The sequence below is a fragment of the Panthera uncia genome (genome assembly GCF_023721935.1).
Source record: "Panthera uncia isolate 11264 chromosome A3 unlocalized genomic scaffold, Puncia_PCG_1.0 HiC_scaffold_11, whole genome shotgun sequence".
Taxonomy (NCBI): domain Eukaryota; kingdom Metazoa; phylum Chordata; class Mammalia; order Carnivora; family Felidae; genus Panthera; species Panthera uncia.
In genome coordinates, this window is record NW_026057578.1 from 62,835,672 (window position 1) to 62,859,838 (window position 24,167).

General features: G+C 40.6%; 1 protein-coding gene across 2 annotated transcripts in view; it reads left to right on the forward strand.

Moving 5' to 3' along the window:
* Nucleotides 1–24,167, forward strand: part of CAMKMT (calmodulin-lysine N-methyltransferase) — a 404,175-nt gene that overhangs the window by 317,303 nt on the left and 62,705 nt on the right. For both annotated transcript variants that reach the window (XM_049651437.1, XM_049651438.1), the window contains exon 4: nt 22,992–23,052. In XM_049651437.1, coding sequence (XP_049507394.1) covers nt 22,992–23,052 — 61 coding nt within the window. The remainder of the gene's footprint in view (nt 1–22,991; nt 23,053–24,167) is intronic.

The following is a 24,167-nucleotide window of genomic DNA, read 5'->3' on the forward strand; positions in this document are numbered from 1 at the left end:
AGACTGCACCCTTTAGTGGATAATAGCAGCTCACAAGCCTACCTTCTGATGTTTTGTGTTGTATTTTTTTTTTCTCATGAGTAAGATTTTAAGTGTGAACGCTCATATATTGTCTTCTCTTTTTCTTCCAGTAGCCTCCCTTCCCATCTCTTCTTAGACTTTCTCTTATGAACTCTAAAAATGCAGTCTCTGGAATTTTCTGTTCATGGTTTATGAAAATGGCAGACTCCACTACTCACTTTTCTTTTCCCACAACTGTCTTGCCACAAATCCTGTTTTTCACTCATTGTCCTTGAGAATTTTGGTTCTCTTGACTCCACGCCGAGTTGAAAATCTCCAGGAAATCAGTAGCAGACTGGATTTTAAGTTGGTTTGGTCCCAGCAGAACCTTAACAGAGTCCTCCTTCCATTCCTGTGTGAGTAAGATTCCTCAAACTCTTTTGAATAGCCATCGTGGTCTCCCCTAGGCTGGCTGGTAGAGTTGGGGTGTGGGGTTCAGAATGAAAGGTTAAGCTCAGAAAACTCAAACTCCAGTTTTTGAGGGTTGGGTAGGTGAATCAACTCTTCATGAATATTGTAACCATATATCTGGCTGTTCTCTTCTGCTCCTGCCGCAGCACCCTGACATAGTAAAATAAAATTTTATAAATGTGACTCAAGATCTGGCAGTTACCATGTTTGATATTGGACGGCTGCCACACTCTCAGCCATTTCCTCCCCACCATTTCTTTCCGCTCTGCCTGCCTGCCTCGCCTCGGAGCAGGAGGGTTCAAGAATAAATGTGTTACCAAAATGAAGGGCAACAGTCTATGAACTTCAGAGTGAAGAACTGTAAAGTGGCCAAGACTCTGATTACCAGTCAGGCTTCCAGATGGTTTATTAATGAAGCAATGCATTATCCACAAGGGGCAAGAAATGCCATTAGTGTTTTTACTCCAGGCACGGAAGTTCCTATTTAAGGAAAAGTAAATGCATAGCATGAGCCATGTCAGAAAACTAATTTTAATGTTAACAATGAAGTGAGTATTCTTGTAGTGATGAGAAAATATTCCAGCCTTCATTGCCTTCCACAAATAAGTTGCTGGAAGTAAACGAGGTGTGCTATTTCAGTACCAATTTAGCAATACCTCTGCTCTATTATCAGCAACATGCACAGTTGGTTCATGGCGGAATGCAAGCCACTCTTGTCTGTGAATAAGCATCAGGCTGACTGTGCAGGAAGATAATTGCTCTGCCTGCACTTCCTTTGGCACCTACTGATCTCTGCTAAGTGGTTAGTAAAACATTTTTGTAGGAATGTCAAGCACTTCTGAAAATGTGAAGGACTTAGTTTTTTGATTGTTCTTTTCCTCACGCTTAAGTTTGAGGAAAGTTCACGCAAAGCCGTTGCACTGCAGCCGTTACTCCTCGCGTGTCTTAAATAGTAGGGTGCCACTGCGTCCCTGCCTGGCATCTGTTAATCAACTGTGCTTTCTGCCGCGTTCTACTGTGACACCGGCTGGATGTGTTGGGATATCAAGTGACTGACTTCAAATGGATGGCAAATTCACTAAAGTGAAGATGATTGTGGTAGTTCCCTCATTTCCCCCCACAGTGTATGTAAAACTGACTTTTAAAGTGTTTAGTGGATAATGGATCATGTAAGGTCAGTACTAGCCATGGCGGCCACGGCTATTATTTTCCCTTTTCATGGGAGGGTGCTCAGCAAAATGAGATTGTCACACTCTTTTTTTTTTTTGAGAGGACGGCGACAGACAGTTAAAAGCCTCTTCATGTAAGGATGTTATTTCATAAAGACACCAGCACTGGATTATCCCCTTCACTTTAAACTTCTGCCAGCGTGTACAAAGAGATAAAACAAAATAGCCCTGGTCCCAGGGGTGGGGAAGTGCCGGCCGGCTCAGCCTGGGTCCACGAGCTTTCATTTTGATTAGTCACATGTGAGGAAAATTCACTTAGGCTGAGAGGTAAATTTAATACCAGTTATGCCCATGCTGTTCATATCACAACCATTTTCACATGATGCCACTTAATTCCCTAAGAAGCAGAAAGGTAAATCGGTGGCTGGCCAGCAAAGGTGTCACAATGCATTAAGAACAGCACTCGCTGCAGGGGATAATGGTTCTGATTGCTGTTGACTCATGTCTCCACCAACTGCCTCATGTAAAATAAGTGACATTTAAAAGACATCAAGATGTGAGAAGAGGTAAGGGAGAGAAAAAGAAAGGGAGAGGAGGGTAAAAAGTCCGCGCCACGAAACTTGCCACCCGAAAGCGCGGTTTCTTTTCCACCCTAAGTGGCAGGAAATGGTAACTCGACGTGCCACGGTGACCCGTACTAGGCTTTTAACTTCCTGTCTTGTGTTTTTAGAGAAGAATCTGTAAAATTGCTTCTGGGAACTGCTCCAGCGTGTTATCATTTATTTCCAATTTAATTTTTTTTTTTTTTAAGTTTTATTCCTTTGCCCTCCCATATCAGTCCATTCATCTCTTCAAAAGCTTTAGGCTGAATCGAGTTAGGCAGTGGTAGACAACAAGAGGCAGTCTACTTTCTGAAGGCCCATTTATGTCTATTTTTATAAAGAGAATCAAACTCCAGTTTACAGTAAGCATATGCTTCAGTTGACATCTGTTTCTAAGACTTGGACGCTTTGTTTGCATAACAGTCACCAATAAATGGCCTTGTTTTAAGTCTGCTCACTGAGTTGTATGTGGGTTGTTCAGCTGGGGATTTCGGTCGCAGCTGATCCCCTACCGCTCATAGCTGATAGGAAGGGGGAAAATCCGAGAAGCCCAGTCCTATTTATTAATGCAGATTTTAACATTCTCAATGAACCACTTATCCAGTGTGATTCGGCAACCAAATCCTTATTTGCTCAGGCAGAGGAGGGGGTGTTCTTCAAAGTGCTGAATTAAAGCTTACCAGCTTTTTTGGGGGGGGGGGGGGGGGGGGGGGGGGGGGGGGGGGGGGGAAGGGGAGAGACAGAGCAAGGCCTTTTCGTCAGCCGGTCTCTGATAATTCGGAGTACAATGAGATTGAGTCTTTACCCAGGACATCGTAAACCAAGCTTATGCTTAATGAGTTTATTGTTAACTAAGAATATCAGATGTTTATAGAGCTCCAAAATGCAGGCCTTTTGTGCAAAACATCTTGATGATTTTTATTCAGTACTGCTTACACATCAGTTTAGAGTTTGGTAGAACAAGGTTGTGTTTCCTTCGTTCAAGTGGTTTTGTTTCGTCGTAAAGCCTAGCTGACGCCACATGCGTGGGAAACAGGCACAATATTCACATATTTCAAGATGTCCATGTGACTATCTTCAGGATCATTAGTGCTAATTAAAGAAGTTACTACTTGCGTTAAGCTGCTTCAAAAACAAAGCTAATCCGTAGGCTCCATAAGTCTGCCCGATCTCCCCCTGCCCCCTGGAAGGCATGCCAGCAGTTAAAAATATTAAAAGTCCGAGGATAGAGTCTGTGTGCCCTTGAACGGAAACCTGATCAACAGGGGGCTTTGTTTTGATTCACATATTTACATAGAGGAGATCTACCTTTAATGTGTTGGAAAATACGGTGTTCGCTAACATGAGCATACTGAACTTTTCCCCCTGAATTATTGTATAATATTCAAGTAATCGTTTATGAAATGTGTAACATTTTTTTGAGGGGATTTACATATCAACTTTTCCTAGTGGAATCAACAACAGTAGCATGAAATGTATCTACTCCATTTACTCTTATCCAGTGCTCCTACTTTCTTTTCCCCTTTAATTTTTATATATGGTAAAAATTTCATTGAAGAGAGATTTCAGATGACAGGACTGTAATTTTAAACCCAATAGAAGAGGTGTAAGCAATTTGAGCTTAGTTGAAGCATAATCTTAGGTTGTCAAGAAGAAACCCATTCTCCCTATGCTAATCAATCAGTGTATCAACCAACCAATCATCTCTTCAGCTTAGCATATATCCTAAGGTTTGATATATCTATTAACTGCCCATCATGCAGCTGGTCTCTGGATGATGAGATTCCCTCTATCTTGGCATTCGGCGGCAGACGACTGAGCTATCACAGCCTCAGATAAATACCAAAGTGGAGATTTCAATCCCGTTTCTGAGTGCAGAGACAATCCAGGAACGTGGAAAATATTCTTAGAAGAGAATACGCAGAAAATTACATTTCTCAACACGGTGGTGTGTGTGAAAATTGTATACATTACATGATTTCCCCTCCTGAGACACAACAAAATAAAATAAAATTACTTTTATTATGATTGGAATGCTGGGAATCAAAAGAATAGCTGGGATCTGCTGCAAACTCTTAATTGCAAGGCAAATTGCATGGGGGACATTTGAGTAAGCGAGAATAATGACTGCGTGGATAATAAATTTCCTGAAAACAAACAGAAGCCCAATTTTATAAAACAAGGCACATAATCATTGTAATTCTGGAGAAAGGGGTCACTATTTCCGAAGATTATTCATTGCTTCCTGGCCTCAATTCAGAGGTTCCACCATTAGGTGGGCTGCAGCTGAATGTTATCTATAGCCTCTTCCTCCAGCCAGGATGTCGCGGTATGGTTTGGAGAGAGTGCGTATTTCCACAAAACTGTTCGTTGAGAAATAAAAACCAACAAGACTCACATTTGATTCCTGAGAGTCTGCGAATATGTTGAAATTGGAAGGAGTAAGATTCATCTCTTCAAATACCGATTTCCACCTGGAAGGTAACATCCTTCCACAAAATGCAAATGCAACCAACGATGTCTTTCCTGCTCTGCTGCCCCAGTTCTTCCTCTGCAAAGAGAACCAAGGAGAGGAATTAGGGAACTGAGGTCCTAACTGAAGCTAAGCCACTGACTAGCCAAGGCTAACAAGCAAGTCCCTTAATTCTCTGGGCCTTACTTCATAAATCGAGATTTCTCTGAAGCTCCCAGGAAAAGTAGTAGCTAAGTAGTCTCACGGTAGGTCAACACTGGTTTATATTCTCCCAAAAGGTTGTTTCCCGTGTCAATTATGGCATGAATTTAGACCTCGATTATAGCATTTGGTCAGCCAAAATCTCTTCAGTGCTTGGGCAACATGAACAAATGAAAAATATTTGCCAGTCTAAACGAAATGGTCTGGGTTTGAAGTCCCCTTTTCAATCATGTGTTGCGGGTGGGGCCAAGGAGGAGGAATGATGGGGTTCACGATAACATGAACTCTTTGCTGCTGGAGAGAGAAGGAAATCTGCTTTCTGTCCTGAGAAGTCCAGCGTGAGTCCAGAGAGACCATGATGACTTCTCCACTCCCAGCAATTCAGCCCGTGCACTTTGATCTCAACTTAAATGCACCAGTTTGTCCTGGTGTGAGAAGGCCAGTGACAAATATAACGGCTCTAGAATTTTGTCTTTTTCCCAACAGAAAGATGATTGTGGTGTCAACTTTAGAGCAATAGTTCAGTTTAAATAGTTTATTTCGAAGGCCCTTCTCCAAGAGTTGTGATTCTCGGAGAAAACACTTTGCTCTGTGGGTTAAGGTTATAAATTTCATCAAAGCAAAAAAAAAAGGCAGGGGGGAGGTCAAAATAAAATAAGGAGGAGGGAAAGAATGAAAAGAAAAGAGAACCATTTTCTCTATCTCAAGTCACTTAAAGGGCCCATTCTGGGACTCATTCCAGGCTACTATGATTAGAGACCTGCCTGTTTGTAGATATCCACAGATAAACCCCAGATATGAGCACTCACAACACGTGCTCTGCTGAATGAGGCAAAAGGATTGATTTAAAGAAAGATGGCCTATTGAATGTGGATTCTTTGTTGCTGGCCTGGAACCTTGTAAGCATGTACCTTTCAGGCCCAGGACAGCCTTGCTCCCCAGAGCATCTATCCTGTCTTCTGGTGATAATTGTCCTGCCAGCCCTGCAGATTGTGGATATAGATAAGAAAGCCAGTGAAAGTGGATTGAGTGCAATTAGAAACTTATCCACACAAGAATTGACCCATGATTGCATTTACAGCTAGACTCAGGTCCTGAGGAGATCCATCATATAAAGCTCAACATTAGATTTTGCAGAAGAAAAGGGATTCATTTTTTTTTTATTGTTGTGATTTCCAGCTTTAGAACATTTGGCTACTGCTGTACACAATTTCAGCATGCCTTCACATGCATCATGTAAACATGCCACAGAGAGGTAAGAGAAGCAATGAGCTCCCTGCCCTCAAGGAGTTTCTGTTTCAAGATAACAAAGAAGCAGATTAAAATGTTTTTATAAAACCTTGAAGGCGGTACCAGCAAAATGTCTTTATCAGAGTGTGATTAATGTTTGCTTTTCTATTGTGAATTCTTTTAACTGGAAAGCGGAGGCTAAAACTTTAGTCGAGATTGAAGTGAGAAGTAGGAGAGATAATGAGAGGGATAGAGAGGACACTGAAGGAATCAAGGGGGGGCAGAAAGGACTAGGCAGAGTGAAGGGCTCTACTGGGGCCATGGCTGTGCTCTGTCTGTGCTGTGGGTCCTGTGTATGTTTTAGGGAGGGAGTTCTTTCAGCTTAGAATGTACTGGAGCTAGAGAGGGAGTGTTCACTCAAATATCAGGCACGAACCATTGACCACTGTCTCAGCCAATGTGTGCTGCCCTAACAAAATGCCATAGACTGGGTGGCTTTAACAACGGACATTTCCTTCTCGCGGTCTATGGCAACCACTCTTTGTAGCTACAGGGTATCTCCCCAAAGGTGTCTTTTCCAACTTGCTGTTGGAGAGACTACCATTAACCAGTATGGAGCCCATGAATCTTTGCAGGATTCTGGAAGCATTGTGCCCAGCCATTAAGCAGTGGAGCAGAGGGGGTAAGAAAGCACGCACAGAGAGGAGAGGGTGCATAGTGAATGCTTTATAAACATTCTGAATGGCTGAAAAATAATGACCTCTGACTTCTTTGTGGTTCTTAACTCATGCTGCCACAAGATTGGTTATAAGGTCCATATCACACTGTGATATGAAAGTATTAATTGAATAGGGGCAATCAGAATTTCTATGTGAATAATGACTTAGAAGTAATATTCTGCCCATTCAATAATGTAGTGGGGAAGCTGGACTACACAGTTCCCTTGATGGGGTCAGATTTTTTTTTTTTAACCCTGAGTTATATGCATTTTGTGCCCTGCTTTAATTCTTAAATCTGATACGAATTTCTTTAGAGTAACTTGAGAAGAAGGAAGAAAATTAAGGGAAGGAAACATATGATAGATGCTAGTATTGCCGTTTAGGCTTAAATTTTGGCTTTCTGACAGACACCTGCCTAGCTCTCCACTTGAATAGTTACCCTCCCATTAAAAACGAACCCATGGATATAGTGTAATATGAACGTACCAGTGTCAGTTTCTTAGTTTTGATCGATGTTAAGATGTTGATAAGGAGAGAAACCAGATGAAGTGTATCCAGCAACTCTCTGTACTGTTTCAGCAACTTTTTACTTTTCTGTAAATCTGACATTATTTCAAAATTAAAACTCTATTTTTAAAACCCAGGTATGTGTGTTTCACAATGCGCACGTTTGAATGAGAACACCCTTAGCTCTCACTTATGGGAGCATTTCCTCAATGTTTCTGCTCATTTAAATTTTGTATCCTGAGAAGCTGATGGCTAACCCTACACTTATGTATACCATCCAACGGGTCCCTAGCCGATCCTGGGCAAATGCCCACTTATCTGATATTGAATTAGAAGAGGAGGATTTAGAATTATCTGACTTTTTGGAATGCCCCTAGCACTGAAATGAAATGAAATGAAATGAAATGAAATGAAATGAAATGAATAAAATAAAAGAAAAATAAAATAAAATAAAATAAATCCCTATAGCATGTTCATTAGCCAAAGCATACTGTATCCCATTTTAAGTTATTTGAAAGTTTGTGTTTTCTACTAGGCTTGCCGTGTGGTATACTCGCGATCATGTAAAGGTATCTAGTGGTTGCTGTAAAACTAGAGGCTGTCCAAACGAAACTTAAAATCATAAAACTTTTATCCAAAGTGTGATAATTCTTGGCTACACTAGTAAACAGTTTGACATGTGTTTAAACATAATTCAGTTTCCTTAAAGGAATGTCTAATGAAGTGTGTGACTGTATAATAGAGGAGACAGTATTTGATTTTCAATTTCTTCATGTTCGTTCCCTCTGTGTTCTCTACCCATTTGATTTTTTTAAAAAAACAGAGGTAGCAGAAGGTGCACATCTAACATCACTGTGCCTGCGCCATTGTTTCACTTTATGGTTTTTTTGTGCCCATCTTTTCCCCTGAAGGGTGAACTCACTGAGAGTAAGAAAGGTGGCCTGAGTATCCAGCCCAATTCAGTACACAGTAAGGATTCAGTAAATATTTGTCTGAATGAATAAATGAGTGAAATCACATTCAAATGAATGATTCCCATTCTGAAGGGGACCAAATAGCTGCCTCTTGATCTGCTCCCTTTACTACCCTTCTTTTAGGATGGCCTCACCGTTTGGACAGCTTTTTATCGTTGCTATCATTCAGCTATGTATACTAACCTTTCAAATCCGGAAAAAAGTATTTAAAAGAAAGGGAAATTGTTCATGTTTCAAAACCTATTATAATGCATTTTCAAATATGTCAGACACATCTTTGTTAAAATTAAACCAGGGATTGGTTTTGAGCGAATAGCCCTATATCCTTACAGATGCTGTGGATGGGTGCATCTAAGCTGCTTATTATATTGATGGGTTTTGCTGCTCTGCAGCAAATGAAAACAGGCAGCTGCTTCCTCCATCAAAGCAAAAAGCAGCCTGAGTTTTTATTAACTGAGCGTTCATTTCTTCTATTGCCAAAATTCTTACACAAAACAAAAGAGCAGTTTTAGCACGTTATTGCTTAACTAGACATGAACAACTGACAGCAAGTGATAAGCCTGTCTGCTTTTCACAACTGGTAATCATTTTTGGAATAGATGTTTTAATATAGTTGAATATAAATTTTGTAATTTACATCTACAATGGTACGTAAATTTATAGATCCAGTTTGTTGCAGGAGAATGAAGGCTATAATCACAAAAGCCTTTCCCGGTGTTGTTTAATTTTTAATGACTATTTGAAACCTGGGGAAGGAAAATGAAATCAAATTCATTTCTTTAAAAAATACACAAAGGTGTTAAAGACAATCGTACAAGTTGGTTGGAGCCATTTGTAGATGGCCCTGACAGAGCAAGACCGCTGTGTTTACAGCCAGGACGTGCTTCGCACTCTATTTCCACATTAGTTGCAGTGAGCTGCCCAAGTTTGGACAGCAGCAGAAATTTCTGGAGAGCAGACCGTCATGTTTCCTTTGTATCAATGAATGAGGATGAGCAGGGAGCCCGGAAGGACAGACCCAGGCCATTTTGCACAGCTGAGATTCTCTGCCAACTCATATATGTGTGTGTGTGTGTGTGTGTGTGTGTGTGTGTGTGTGTGTGTGTATGCGCGATCTGAACACTGAACACCACACGTTTACTTTCAGATAGAATGGCAGAGAGCGGTTTGTTTAAAGTGAGTTGAGACCGCACCTCAACACCCTCAGCACAGAGATGTTGCCATATCTACGGTGTCAATTTGCCTAATGATGTTTTTCCTTCTGGAACTTGCTAATGGCAATTCCTGCCGTAAGAAGGGGAGGCGGGCTTTCTCTTTCCCCCACCCCCTCGCAGGCCTAAGAGGAGGAACTTGGAACGAAGGCAGTTTTGAAACACTACGATGTGCACCTTCCAAACCACACTGCTCAATAAATAAGTTCTGCCTAAAAAGCCTAACACCAGGGCCGTTTAATAGATGCACTTTGCTTTGGCACCTGTGACACGCACCCCCTGAATACCATTTTCTCTCCAGGGAGGCTTTCATAAATGCGCAGAGCATGTAGTCTGCCTGGAGCACAAGGCTTTCCATTTGTTTGGAATTCAGTCTTAGCATTCACCTAGAAGTGAGATAAAGCTGGACCCCAAGGTAGAAAGCTGCTTCAGAAATCAAGTTCACAAATCATAGGTGACTAAGACGGGGTGGGGGGGGGGCGGGGGGGGGGGGGGTCTCACTCTCTACTTTTCTTTGGTGTGCCACGTAAGAAGTGTACGTCTGAGCTGGTGAAGTGACTCAGTGCCTAAGATAAGGAAAAATAACAACTATTTCTAATACTTAAACAATTTTTTTAATTTTTTTTTTTTTTTTTTTTTTTTTTTTTTTTTTTGTAGTTTGAGAGAGAGAGAATGAATCCCCAGCAGGCTCTGCACTGTCAGCACGGAGTCTGATACGGGGCTCAAACTCATGAGCCATGAGATCATGACCTGAGCCAAAATCAAGAGCTGGATGCTTAACTGACTGAGCCACCCAGGCGCCCCCTAATACTTTCTTTGTTCTACTTTGACACCTTGCTGCTTTCACATGACTTCAAGACACAACACAGTCCTATATTAAAAGGAAAAAGGGTGCTCTCCTTAAAATGATAGCCTGGTCACTCCACTCTAAGGACACTGAGCACAGCAAGGTCTTGGTGGGGGGTGTTACTTAAAGTAAAACTGGCAATGAAAATCTCCCTGTTTTATTTCTCTTTCTTTTTCTTTGTGTCTTTCTTTGTCTTCTCTGTCTCTCTCTCTCTCTCTTTAACTATGAGGAGAATGTGCTGTTTCTAGGGGAACACAGACCATGTTTCTTCTCTTGCTAGGAGCTCTCTGGGTGTTCCTTTGCCAGACATGACTGTTCTCACTTTCTGACATCCTCTCTGACCAACGGGGATGGAGCATTTTCTGGTCTAAGCCCAGAAAGATTGCACTCGGAGATACTATCCTACTTGTGCTTTGAGACTTCGGGAACATTTCTTCTGCCCCAAGGGTGGTTGGTACCCAGACAAGGAGAAAATAGGAGGGAAAAAAATACGGTATTTATCTGAGAACCCTGCTCAGTATTGGAGAGGAAAAATTATACTCGAGGAGGTTGTTATTAATATGCTGGATTAACTAAATAAAAAAAAAAAGCTATTGCCACCAGAATACAATGATAGAGCAGTCTCTTCTGAAGCTATGAGGTTGAATTAACAAAGGCAGTGCTAATTCAATTAAAATAGGTAATGAAGGTTTGACTTCTGAGACCATTTTGAATCCTAACTAAAATATTTCCTTTAGATTTGATACTATAGTACAAATAAAATATTTAAACGAATCGAATTTCTTTAAAATGTTGTGGGCTAGAGCCACTAACCATTTTACAGGTTTCATTTGGAAACGCACAAATACAATGATCTATATAGCCACTGGATTTAAGAGTTGGAAGAAGCCTCAGAAATCAATTTGACCCTTCCATTTTATTCTTGAAGCTAGAGCCCAAATATGATTTGTCCAAAGTCCTAAAATTAGTTATTGACAGCCATGAGAACTAGAAACTAGTTCCCTGGATTTCAGGACCAACCACTAGGGTTCGAGCAATACAGGGTAGTGATTAAGAAACCGGGCCCTGGAGGTTGAGCGAAGCCACTTCAGATCTGTGTGCGTCAGCAAACCTCATTGTGCCCCTTAGCTGGCAGTAATGATAGTACATACCTTACGGGGCTGTTCTAAGGATTAAATGAGATAATCTATATAAAGCAAATAGCCCAGTGTTTGTGAAGCAGTGAGTGTCCAATTAGTGATGCTGCTAATTGTAATAAAAACTAACACTAACAGCATTCACTAGAGTCAGATTACCTGCGTTCAAATTCTAACTTCATGACAAAATATCTGTCTGATTTGGGGGGAAGGCTTTCATAACCTCTCCGTCCCTTGATTTCCTCGTATACCGCTTAGTATACGAGGAGAGGATACTTAGCATTCGATAAATGTTGGAACGTCACGGGGCAGGCGTCCGCCAGCTCGCTGTACCCGACTACGCAGACATTCCCTTTCATCCAGATGGACCCGTGTTCTCTGTGACCTGGCTCCACAAAACAGGGAGGCCTGCACTTGTAATTTATTGTTCAGAACAAGTCTGTTAATGGGTCAGAGCAGGAAGACAATTAAAATTTTTTTTAAATTTTTTTAACGATTATTTATTTTTGAGAGCGAGAAAGAGCGTGAGCAGGGGAGGAGCAGAGAGAGAGAGAGGGAGACACAGAATCTGAAGCAGGCTCCAGGCTCTGAGCTGTCAGCACAGAGCTGGATGCAGGGCTCGAACTCGCGGACCGTGAGATCGTGACCTAAGGTGAAGTCCGACTGAGCCACCCAGGCGCCCACAAGTATTGCCCATTTTTATGGAATTCTATGTACAGTCGTTTTTCGAAGTTCCCAGAGCTAGGGTGAATTTTCCCCCAGTTCAGTTTTGGGTTGATTTTGGGTTGATTTTTTTTTTTTTTTTATCGATTTAGGAATCATAATCCCCCTGGAAGTATTATAAAAGTATAATCAAGGTTGATAAAATTTCCTGGATAGAAGTATGTCAAAATAATAACAATGACAAAAAGCAGCGGCAACCATAGCTAACATTATAAAACAATTTGCTATGTGCCAGGCACCGTTCTAAGTGCCTTACGGATATTATCTCATTTAATCCTTACAGCCATGCTGAGTGGGTACTTATACTGCTGGAACTTAATAAGTGAGAGAACTGAGGCATTGCACAATGCTGGCTGAAGTAGCAATACTCCCCCCCCCCCCCCACCCTGTAGTTATTTTTTAATTTCATTGATGTTTTATTTTCTTCACAACATTAATCATTATCTGAAATTATCTTGTTTACTGCCTATTGCCCCTATTGAAGTTATTTGGGCAAGGGCTTTGTTTTAACCATTTCTGGATCTCCAGCTTCTAGAACAGGCCTGGCTGCCGATAATTATAAGTTGAATAAAAGAATGAATGAGGCTTAGAAAGTTTGGGTTTTTAAAAGAAATTTTTTTAATGTTTATTTCTGAGACAGAGTGTGAGTGGGGGAGGGGCAGAGAGAGAGGGAGACACAGAATCCAAACAGGCTCCAGGCTCTGAGCCATCAGCACAGAGCCGGACGCGGGGCTCGAACTCACAAACCGTGAGATCATGGCCTGAGCCCAAGTCAGTCACTCAACCGACTGAGCCACCCAGGTGCCCCGGGTTGTTTTTTTTTTAAATACAATTTATTGTCAAATTGGTTTCCATACAACACCCAGTGCTCATCCCAACAAGTGCCCTCCTCCATGGAGGCTTAGAAAGTTTAAGAAGCTTGCCCAAGGTCACACAACCGTCAGAGCCAGTCCTCAAACTGGACTCTTAAGTCTGGAGCATGAAATCTGGTTTTTTATTACAACTTTTTATAGCTTGAAGTCCTCCTAGGCATAATCTGGCCCCAGCCTAGATTCTTGGGGATGAGGATACTGAAGTTCAGAAAGGCTAAATCACTTCCCAATATCACATAGCTTATCAGTGACAGAGCCAGAATCAGACTCCAAACCACTAGCTGGTGTTTTTGTACCATGAACCCGGCCTCCTCGGTTCATATGAAATTGAAAGAAAATCCTATATGCATTTGCTGTGCATCACCCACCTACTTACTAATCCATGACACAAACCTAAGTCATATCTGACACTTTCCTCTCTCTTACCATCCCCTCCATCTAATTAACTACTAAGTCTTGTCAGTGTACTTTCTGAATATAGCTCATATCTTCCCACTTTTCTTCATCTCTGCTAACCATCACCCAGGCCACGGTCAGTGCTCACCTAGGTCATGGTGGTAGCCTCCTACCCAGTTTCTCGCTGCCTCTTCTTGCCCCTCTTCAATATGTTTTCTTTAGAGTAATCTAAAATCTTCTAAGATGTAAGTCTGATCATACCACTCTGCTGCTTAAAATGTATTATTTATATTAAGGCGCAATTTGCAATTCTTAATGTGGCTTTGAGCCTGTGGCATCTGGCCCCCGACCACACCTCCAATCTCGCCTGGTACTGCTGTCTTCCTTTCTCATATATTCTGCAGCTCCACTGACCCTGTTTCCATTCCTAGAATATCGAACTGTTCTCCTCTTCAGAGCTTTCACTCATGGGGCTTCCTTACTATGGACCATTCCCTTCATCTGTCCCCTTCTTCCTGCCCTACTTGGCTTTTCATGCCATCTCTGCAGGGAAGTGTTCCCTGATGGACTCCTCCCAACCTCCCTTCCAGCCAAGTCAGGTCCCCTATGATATGTTTTCAGAAGTACCCTCTATTTTTCCAACATAGCCTTTATTATAATTATACTTAGGCACATTAATTGTGTAATCATTTATTTAGGATCTCCTCTAACTAGACGGAAGCTCCAGTTACCAGGCTGTCTCATTCTCTGCCGATCCACAGGGCCTGAGATGTAGGAGGTGCCCCCAAAATATTTATGGAGCATTCTGTAGTCCTCTTTTGGATTTCCACTCTGGGTCGAAATATTAGTGACAAAGCAGAAATGTTTAAGGAAGAGGAGTCAGAGTATAAACACTGAAAACAGTCCAAGAGATTTACCTACCCATTCCACATTAGCTGATTTTCATTTTCGTAACACCTGCCGGTGTGCTTCTTCTTACAGAAGAGTCAACAGCTTAGCTAAGGGTGTGCTGGCCTCCTCTCAGATTTGAGAGAGGCTTTACTTCTGACTCCTGTGTAATGGACGTGACCCTTTCATTTGAGGAGGGTAAAGAAAGCTGCTGCTTGGGTGCCTTATCAGCTGATCAGAGGAAAGCCATCTCTCTGCTTCACGAGCTGGGTGTGTTGTCCCCATGGGCCAAGTACAAGCTGTTAGAGTGAGAAGCAAGAGACAGCAGTGCTGTGGGTCCAGTGCCATCTGGCAGAGTCTTAGGACTTTCCTTTAACGTGAACTCTGGGGAAGCAAAAAGCTCTCAGATGCAAGTGATCTAGGAGGACCCACGCTCAGTTAGAGACTCCTATCTCTTATCATCCACATAGTTAGTTTCAAGATTTGTTCAGCCCTCAGGTTAATAATGGATTTATTGTTTGTTTCCAGACTGACTATAAAAGTTGGCATTTAAAATAATTCTAAACTAGCTACTTAACCCACAACAAAAAAGTGATTGCATACATAAAATAGATCGCATTGTCATTTTCCCCCCTCATTATTGCTACATGGATAGCTAGTTTTTCTTATTTTCGTGTTGGCTGGCTACAGCTTTCTGAAGTTTGTCATATCCAGCAGGCCCCGTTCTGACAGAAGCATCTGCAGGGAACCAATCCTTTGTTTGAAAGAAAATGGAATGAAATCAAATGACCATGGAAACCCAAGTATAATATAGTATTCTTTTTTTTTTTCTTCCAAACAGAGCTCTTGTTTAACTAATGCTTTTATGGAGGCCCAGTGGATGAAGGAAGACTTTTCTCCTATGAGTTAAATGAATTCAATTTATATAGAAAACACTAAGGCATAGAGAACTATATGCCTTCAAATAACTTCTAAGGAAGTATCCTAATTCATGACATGTGTTTAGGAAACAAGTTATCTAGAATAAGTCATTAATTAAAATATTTTGTGATGCTTTTTGGGGGATCAATGCTTTAGCTACTCTAAATGCCACTTTGGTCATTCTTCTCTGTCTCAATGGGTGATGTCAAGCATATAGCAGAAATGCCTATAATTGATTGATAGAGTCCTACAGTATTATTAAAGGACGATAAAAATCTTGAGCATGAGAAAAACCTCCCCATTCATGTCATTGACTTGTATGTCCTCCTAAAATTTAGGGGTGCCTGGGTGGCTCAGTCAGTTAAGCATACGACTGTTGATTTAGGCTAAGGTCATGGTCTCGTGGTTCATGGGTTCAAGCCCTACATCTAGCTCTGCACTGGTGGTGCAGAGCCTGCTTGGGACTCTTTAACTTTCTCCCTCTCTCTCTGCCCCCGTCTCTTTCTCTCTCAAAGTAAATAAATAAACATTAAAAAAAATTTTTTTTAATTTGTCCTCATCACTTTTCCAATGAGTTTCTCTCTGTTGCATGAAGTCCTTCTAGTCACTGTTCTCCTGGGATGCATACTGAAACCCCACCACTCAGACCTTAAAGCATTTATACTAAAATGTACCTTATGAGAGATAAGAACCGTTACTATATGTCTTGGGTTCCAGAATTATCCCACAAACAGTTACTTTCAAAAGACCAGACATTTCTGGATTTCAGGTAAACATGGGGGTTGAACAATGCGTTAAAATCACTTCCTTTGAGAAACTGTAGTAAACCACTATAGAGAGATGTTTTTAAGACCTAAACACACAAGGATGATAGAATGAGGGGGCATATAACAACATAATTTTGGAACCTGGGAAGCAGGTGGATGAGAAGTCACTGACTTAGCAGATTTGAGAAAGCCAGCAGTTGAGAAAGCTGAGAAGCAAACCAATTCATACATCTGAAACTTTGAAAGGCTCAGAAATTGGGGCAATTGTAAAAGTAGGAGTTGAAGGGGGCTAAAATAAGGAAGACTGATTGAAAGCTGTTTATAAAGCAGTTACATCCCTATTCCAGTCTGCTGAGTAACTTCCTCTTCTGTACCCCTAGTGGAAGAGATTTGTTCTCTGGAGAGGGTTAAACTGAAGGGTTTTAGATTAAGGAACACCAGGCACAGTTGAAATCAGAGAGAGTACCAAAAGCAGGCTGGAAGGATTGGGTGAGCATACACAGAGCCACCCACACTCCGCTCTGTGCCCACCCATTCGGCCGTCTTCATCTCCAACCAGCTTTTTATCTTTCTATGACTATGTTTAAGCAAACAACAAAGAATTACCAGCTATCTGAGGAAACCTTTTAATGTGACAGGTACCCAAATCAATGAACATCAGCAAAAACAAACACACAAACAAAACCAATAGCATGAAGAAAACAGACTATGTAAGGATCAGAAAACCTAAAAGAAACTAATTAATATTGTCAAATAATTTTTTAAAAGATTGCATTCTTGAAACAAGAGTAAGATGTTCTAAAAAAGAAATATTCAGAGAACTACCAACAACAATAGCATAAATGAAAAGAACAATAAAAGGGTTGGGAGATAAAGTTGAGGAAATTTCCAAGAAAGTAGAAAACAATGAGAACTAGAAAGCAGGGAAGAATAGATAAGAAAATTAGAGGATGAGTTCAGGAGATTCAACATCCAAATAGCAAGAGTTCCAGAGAAATAGGACAGGTAAAAATGGAGGTCAGGAAATCATCAACGGAACTTCCCAAAAAACTTTAGAGGATCTGAGAACATCAAGTTTCCAGGTTGAAATTACCCACTGAATCCTGAAAATTCCCAAACATTTACTTCCCACACACTTTTTCAAAGAAACTACTGGAGGATATGTTGCATTAAAATGAGGAAGTAAACCAAGAGAAGAAGACAAAGGAAAGAGAAACAAGAGATGAGATACAGCAAAAGGGCAAAAGAGAGCCTGGAATGATAGTGAAGACTGATTCTAGGGGATCAGCTGTGCACCATGCATAGGGCGCATTTGTTCCAGACAAAGGCAGATCAGAAGGCACCAGGAGAGATTTCCTCATGAGGTTGATAAAATACCTGATGTGAGGGCACCTGGGTGGCTCAGTGAGTGTCCAACTTTTGATACTGGCTCAGGTCATGATCTCATGCTTCATGGGATCCAGCCCCATGTCAGGCTCTGCATTGACAGTGCGGAACCTGCTTGGAGTTTTCTTTCTCCTTCTCTCTCTCTGCCCTTGCCCTGCTTGTGTGCTTGTGCCTTCTCTCTCTCTCTCTCTTCCCACCCCCCGAATAAATAAATAAACTTAAAAAAAAAAAGAATACTTGATGTGAATGAATGTACTGAGAGGGGAAATTGACAACTGGATTTTGAGATTGAATAAAAATCTTAGCAAATGAGAAAAAAAATGGACAATTATAAACTCCACAGGAAAGAAAGTTGTACATGAGAGGAAAAGCAATCATAGTTTACTACATGGCTCGGTATTATTTCATGGCCATAAGGGAATTGACAAAGAGTAGTGATCTTCCCAAAATTATAATATATCTATGATAGGAAGACGGTGATAGTGGATGGATAAGGAGCATGGTGTGTGTGGCATGGGGAGAGGCGTGTACATGAAAGTGAAAAATGCTTATCTTCCATAGTGGGGGTCAACAGATTTTGCCTGAAACTGAAAAATCAAGAAGTAACAATACACACATATGTAGAAATATGGGAGTAATTGCCAAAAGCATCAACTAAAAGAATTGGAAATACTAGTTTCTGAGAAAGGAGAAAGACTGGGTCAGAGGGGATGGGTACTGCTGTTTGTCTTGATCATTCTCATGGAACTCAATGGCTCTTTAAACTCTGGATAAGTTCTTTAAAAATAAAATCCTATAGGGGCACCTAGGTGGCTCAGTCAGTTAAGTGTCCTGACTCTTGGTTTTGGCTCGGGTCATGATCTCATGTTTTGTGATTCAAGCCCCTCTGTAAGCGCAGAGCCTGCTTGGGATTCTCTCTCTCCCTCTCTCTCTGCCTCTCCCCTGCTCACTCTCCCCCACCCTCTCTCCCAAAATAAATAAAGAGGGGTGTCTGGGTAGCTTAGTTGGTTGAGCATCCAACTTCGGCTCAGGTCATGATCTCACAGTTCATGAGTTCGAGCCCCGCGTCGGGCTCTGTGCTGACAGCTTGGAGCCCAGAGCCTGCTTCGGATTCTGTGTCTCCCTCTCTCTGCCCCTTCCCCGCTCATGCTCTGTCTCTCTCTGTCTCTCAAAAATGAATAAACGTTTAAAAAACATTTTTTTTAGCAAAATAAATAAACTTTAAAAATTTCTTTAAAAAAGAGACCACTGTTTCCACAAATAGGAATGAGAAAACTTTTTTAAATAATGACATTATTGAGATATAATTCACATACCACACAGTTCACTCAGTGGTTTTTAGTATATTCACAGAGTTGTGGAACCATCACCGCAATCAATTCTAGAATATTTCCTCACTGGTAAAAGGTCACTCCACATTTACTCTCAACCGTCCCAGCCCTAGACAACCACCACTCTATATCGTGTCTATGAATTTGCCTATTCTAGGCATTTCATGTAAATGGAAACATGTAGCACATGGTTCTTTGCTTTGGGATTCTTTCACTTAGCATAATGTTTTCATGTTCCATCTGTGTTGTAGTAGCATGAATCAATACTTCATGTCTTAATTGCCAAGTCATAGTCCATTGCATGGCCATAGCACATTTTACTTATGTGCTTACTAGTTGATAGGCGTTTGAGTTGCTTCTGCTTTTTGGCTATGAGGAAGAATGCTGCTACATGTACATGAGTACAGATTTTTGTGTGGACCTATTTTCTATTCTCTTGAGTCCATTCCTAGGAATGGAATTATTGGGCCATATGTTAAGTCTATATTTAAGTTTTTGGTGAGCTGCTAGACTGTTTTCCAAAGTGGCTTTACCATTTTACATAATTGCTCCTCATCGTCGCCAACATTTGCTATCGTCTGACTTTTTGGTTATAGCCATCCTAGAAGGTGTGATGTGGTATCTCATTGTGGTTTTGATGTGCACTGAGATCACTTTCAAAAACTTAATACATTCGCAAAGATAAAATACGTTGTCAAAATCTCATCTTGGCAAGGCTTTGAGGAAGTAAACACTCTTATTTGGAGGTATATTTTGGTACAAATTTAGGGGAGGACAGTTTGATATATCACAATGTGATATGTACTTAGCTTTTGACCAGATTTCCCTTTTCTGGGCATTTGACCTATGGAGAAAAACCACATTTGGGGAAAAAAAATGTGTCTTCGTTGTACCACGGTTTATAATCTCATTATATCAAGAACTCAAAATAACTTCTATCAAGAGGAAACTAGCTAAATAAATTATGATGCAGACATAAAATCCCTAGGAAGTCTTTAAACACAATGATGTGGGGTGCCTGGGCAGCTCAGTCAGTTGAGCCTCCAACTTCAGCTTAGATCATGATCTCACAGTTCGTGGATTCCAGCCCCGCGTCTGGCTTTGTGCTGACAGCACGGAGCCTGCTTCGAATTTTCTGTCTCCCTCTCTATCCGCCCCTCCCCCATTTGTGCGCACTCCCTCTCAAAAATAAACATTAAAAATTTAAAAAAAAAATTTTTTTTAACATGTATTTTTGAGAGACAGAGAGAGACAGAACACAAGCAGGGGAGGGGCCGAGAAACAGGGAGACACAGAATCCGAAGCAGGCTCCAGGCTCTGAGCTGTCAGCACAGAGCCTGACAGGGTGCTTGAACCTACCAGCCGTGAGATCATGACCTGAGCTGAAGTCAGACACTTAACTGACTGAGTCACCTAGACGCCCCCAAAATTTTTTTTAAAATTATGATGCAAGTAGATTTTTATTGTCATCAGAAGTTATCCATCACATATTGAGTGGGGCAGAATCAGATTGCCAAATACCTGCACGATAAGATGCCATTTGTGTAAAATATCTTTTTTTTTAATTTTTTTTTTTTTTTACATTTATCTATTTTTGATAGACAGAGAGAGACAGAGCACAAGTTGGGGAGGGGCAGAGAGAGAAGGAGACACAGAATCTGAAGCAGGCTCCAGGCTCTGAGCTGTCAGCACAGAGCCAGATGCGGGGCTCGAACTCACCAGCCATGAGATCATGACCTGAGGTGAAGTCGGATGCCCAACCGACTGAGCCACCCAGGCGCCCCTGCTTGGAGAGCTTTTTATGGAATGATGTCCAAAATGATACTAGGGGTTATATAGCAGTGGTGGAATTTTAGGTGATTTTATTAACTTTGTTCTACATATTTTTGTATTTAATTTAGTTAAAAATCAACCTCTATAATTTTTTGAGAAAATTATAAAACTCTCTTGAAAGACTATGCATTTTAGAAGTCACATTTTTGTACTTAATCAAAGCTTGAATTTTAGTTAAATACCCTTCCCCTATGATTATTTTTTAAAACCTCAAAACCATCTACTAAAGGCATAAAGAAATTTATTATTCTGGTGATTATACGCACATGGTGTAGAATACTGTCTTGGGCTCTTCCTTTGGAAAATTTTATTATGTGCTTTAGTCTTTATGGAGTTCTTTTTATGTGGAGGTATGCCAGGTATTAAGGACTTTGGGGTGTGGCAACGTTCACGGGCAGGAGCAGGACAAAAATGTTCTCCATCTGTTCTGTCATTGGGATAATTGTCTGGGGTCCACATATTCTCTCTTCTACTCTTTTGTCCCCCTTCTCAGGAGAATAACATTATTTTTTTAACGTTTTATTTATTTTTGAGAGAGAGAGAGAGAGAGCTCATACATGCGTGCAAGCAAGTGGGGGAGGGGCAGAGAGAGAGGGAGACAGAGGATCCAAAGCCGGCTCTGCACGGACAGCAGAGAGCCTGATGCGGGGCTCGAACCCAAGAGCCGTGAGATCATGACCTGAGCCGAAGTTGGATGCTTAACCGACTGAGCCGCTTGGGTGCCCCAGGAGAGTCACATTTGACGATGAATTTTTCTTGGAGCTCATTATAAGTTAGAAACTGTTCTACATACATATCGTGTATTTTATGTATTTAATCCTCACAGCAATTCTGTGAAATTGATACTACAATTACATTATTTTACAGATGAGGAACCTGAGGCACAGAGAGGTTAAGTAAACTACCCAAGGTTACTCAGCTAGGGCATGCAGTCCAACATGCTGGGAGTGGAGCCCAACGAGTCTGGTTCCAAAGCACCTGTGGTCTTAACTGCCCTACTCCACTGCCTTTCTGACTTTCCTCATAAATACGACTCCAACGCCTCTTGCTGGGGACCTTGTTCTCTCCCAAACTGTTGTTTCTACTAGAAATACCATGGAGGCTGAACTTGTTGAGCACACTTGACTGGACTCTCCTGCGGCACATGCTTCTGTGGGGTCACTGTCTTTGCTGTCCCTATATTTACCCATTGATTCCCTTAGACTTTTACTTACCATTTCTTTGCCATCCTCTTTTCTGAAATGTTCGGATTTCTCACTCTTTGAAGCTGGAGAGGCAGCTGGGAGAGAAAAAAAATTTAATGCTCATTAGGTGTTTCAGCTTTGCATCCAGACCCATTAGAAGAGCATTTAGTGCTAAGGCGGTGAACATTCACTGCTCTTCCTCGGGAAGGCAGAGCCTTCTCAACCTCAGGCAGAGCGAGATGCTGGTGCCCTGCCTGCCTGAGCTTTGAGTCTGGCCCCTTGGGGAAAACATAAGACCATGGTTAATTCTGATCATAGGGGTGATTCACATTCGTTGTGAAAATCTTTGGAAAATATAAAAAAGTGTAAAGGAAACACATTGAAAGCACTTGCAACCCTACCATCCTGTGATAACCACTAGAAACTGTCATTTCCATGCTTGTCTTTTTATTTTTAAGGAATTCACATTCATTCATGAAGACTATATAAGTCGTCAAAATAAATGACTTCTAAGAGATGATTTTAGAAAATGCCCATACATGGACTTTAGTGGGGAGGATTATTGTTAAATTTAAAGATGTGCCAAAAGTTGGTGAAATTTAAAGTTCTTAATTTTAATCTCCAGTTTGATATTTCTAATTGCAGAAAGGAAATCATTGTGCATGTTTGAAAAGATTAGGATGAAATCAAAGAAAAAAGTATAATGACCTCTGGGGTTTTTCTTTGCTCCTTGCAAGTGATTTTTTCATTTATTTTTGCCTCATATGGGCTGCATAAATAGTAGGTATTCAACTGATGCTTATGGATTGGCTGAGAAGAATGTTCATGTGTACAAGATTATCTACCTGAAATCCCATTAAAATTGAACTTTTAATATTTGTAATTTGATTGTTATTGTTTTTGCTCTCTTATTGTGATTGAAATGTAGTAAAATCTATTTAGGATATTTTACTGTTTATCTGGGAAGGGAGCTATAATCAACAACAAAAGAAACCCATGTGATATGACATATTACAAGTAATAATTATGTTAAGTTTGGTTCAGGTGGAAATACCTTGTGCTGAACATTATTTTTAAAAGCAATTTCTTACGAGAATGATTATAGAACAGACTCCTATAATCAAAAAGTGTATCCTCTTGTGTTTTCCAGGCATCTGGCCATCTGAAGAGGTTTTGGCTTACTACTGCCTCAAGCACAGTCATATATTCAGGTACAAAGCTGCACTTTAAAAGATATTTTTTAGCCCCTTGTAGATATTGTATCTGCATGTTAACGATTGCCATGATTGCATTCTTCAAATTAAGTTGTTAGAAACATATAAAAAAGAAAGAGAGAAAGGAAGGAAAGAGGAAAAAAAGGAAGGAGGGAAGGAAGGAAAGAAGGAAGGAAGGAAGGAAGGAAGAAAAAGAAAGAAAGAAGAAAGAAAGAAAGAGAAAAAAAGAAAGGAAGGAAGAAAGAAAGAAATAAAAAGAAAGGAAAAAAGTTCATGGTGAAAACATGTTGCTTCTGAAAAAGAAATCTGAATTGCCTTTGGGTACTAATATTGCACAGCAAGCTTTTTGCTATATGTCAAAGGCTTTTGATTTCCACTCAAGGCATTTTATTTCACTTTGATTTTGGGGAAACAAAAGTGAAGCTCCAATCAATCCTTACTGATTGTGAAGGTCAAAAAAAAAAAAAAAAAAAAAGAAGAAGAAGAAGAAGAAAAGAAAAGAAAGAAAAAAAAAAAAACAAACCACAGTAAGGACATTCTTTAAACTTCTGCTAGGGAAATCATTGCAGAATATTTGATAAATATATACCCCACAGCTCTTATTTAAAGATGCCATCCCACCCCTGGTTTTAAAGGTATTTTATATACCTAACAATATGTATTTGTAAAATATAAATTACTATTACAAACTCATGCTACGGAAATAACTGTTTTCAATTGTCAGTGTGCATTATAGATTAAACCCATGGATGGGATTTAGGAAAAAGGGGGGAAAACCTCCTTTTACTTAAAAATTCTAAAGATGTTTGGTAGACCCAGAAAATACAGGTTTTTCATTTTAATTCTCATTTAATAAAAGTCATCTAATATATACTCCCTGAATAGCCCATTATGATTCCAGACAAGTCACTAGAGATCATGGTGTGTGTTTTAACAATATGTACTTACAAGATTGGGTCAATAATATGTATTTTTTGAAGCTCTGTGGCCCATATTTACCAACCAGTCTATAATTGCTTTGAACAACTAAATGCCCATTAAGTGCATTTCAGAATATGAACATCCTCGTTTGGCCTCTTCTCTTCCTCTTCCCCCTCTTTGCACCTCTCCCT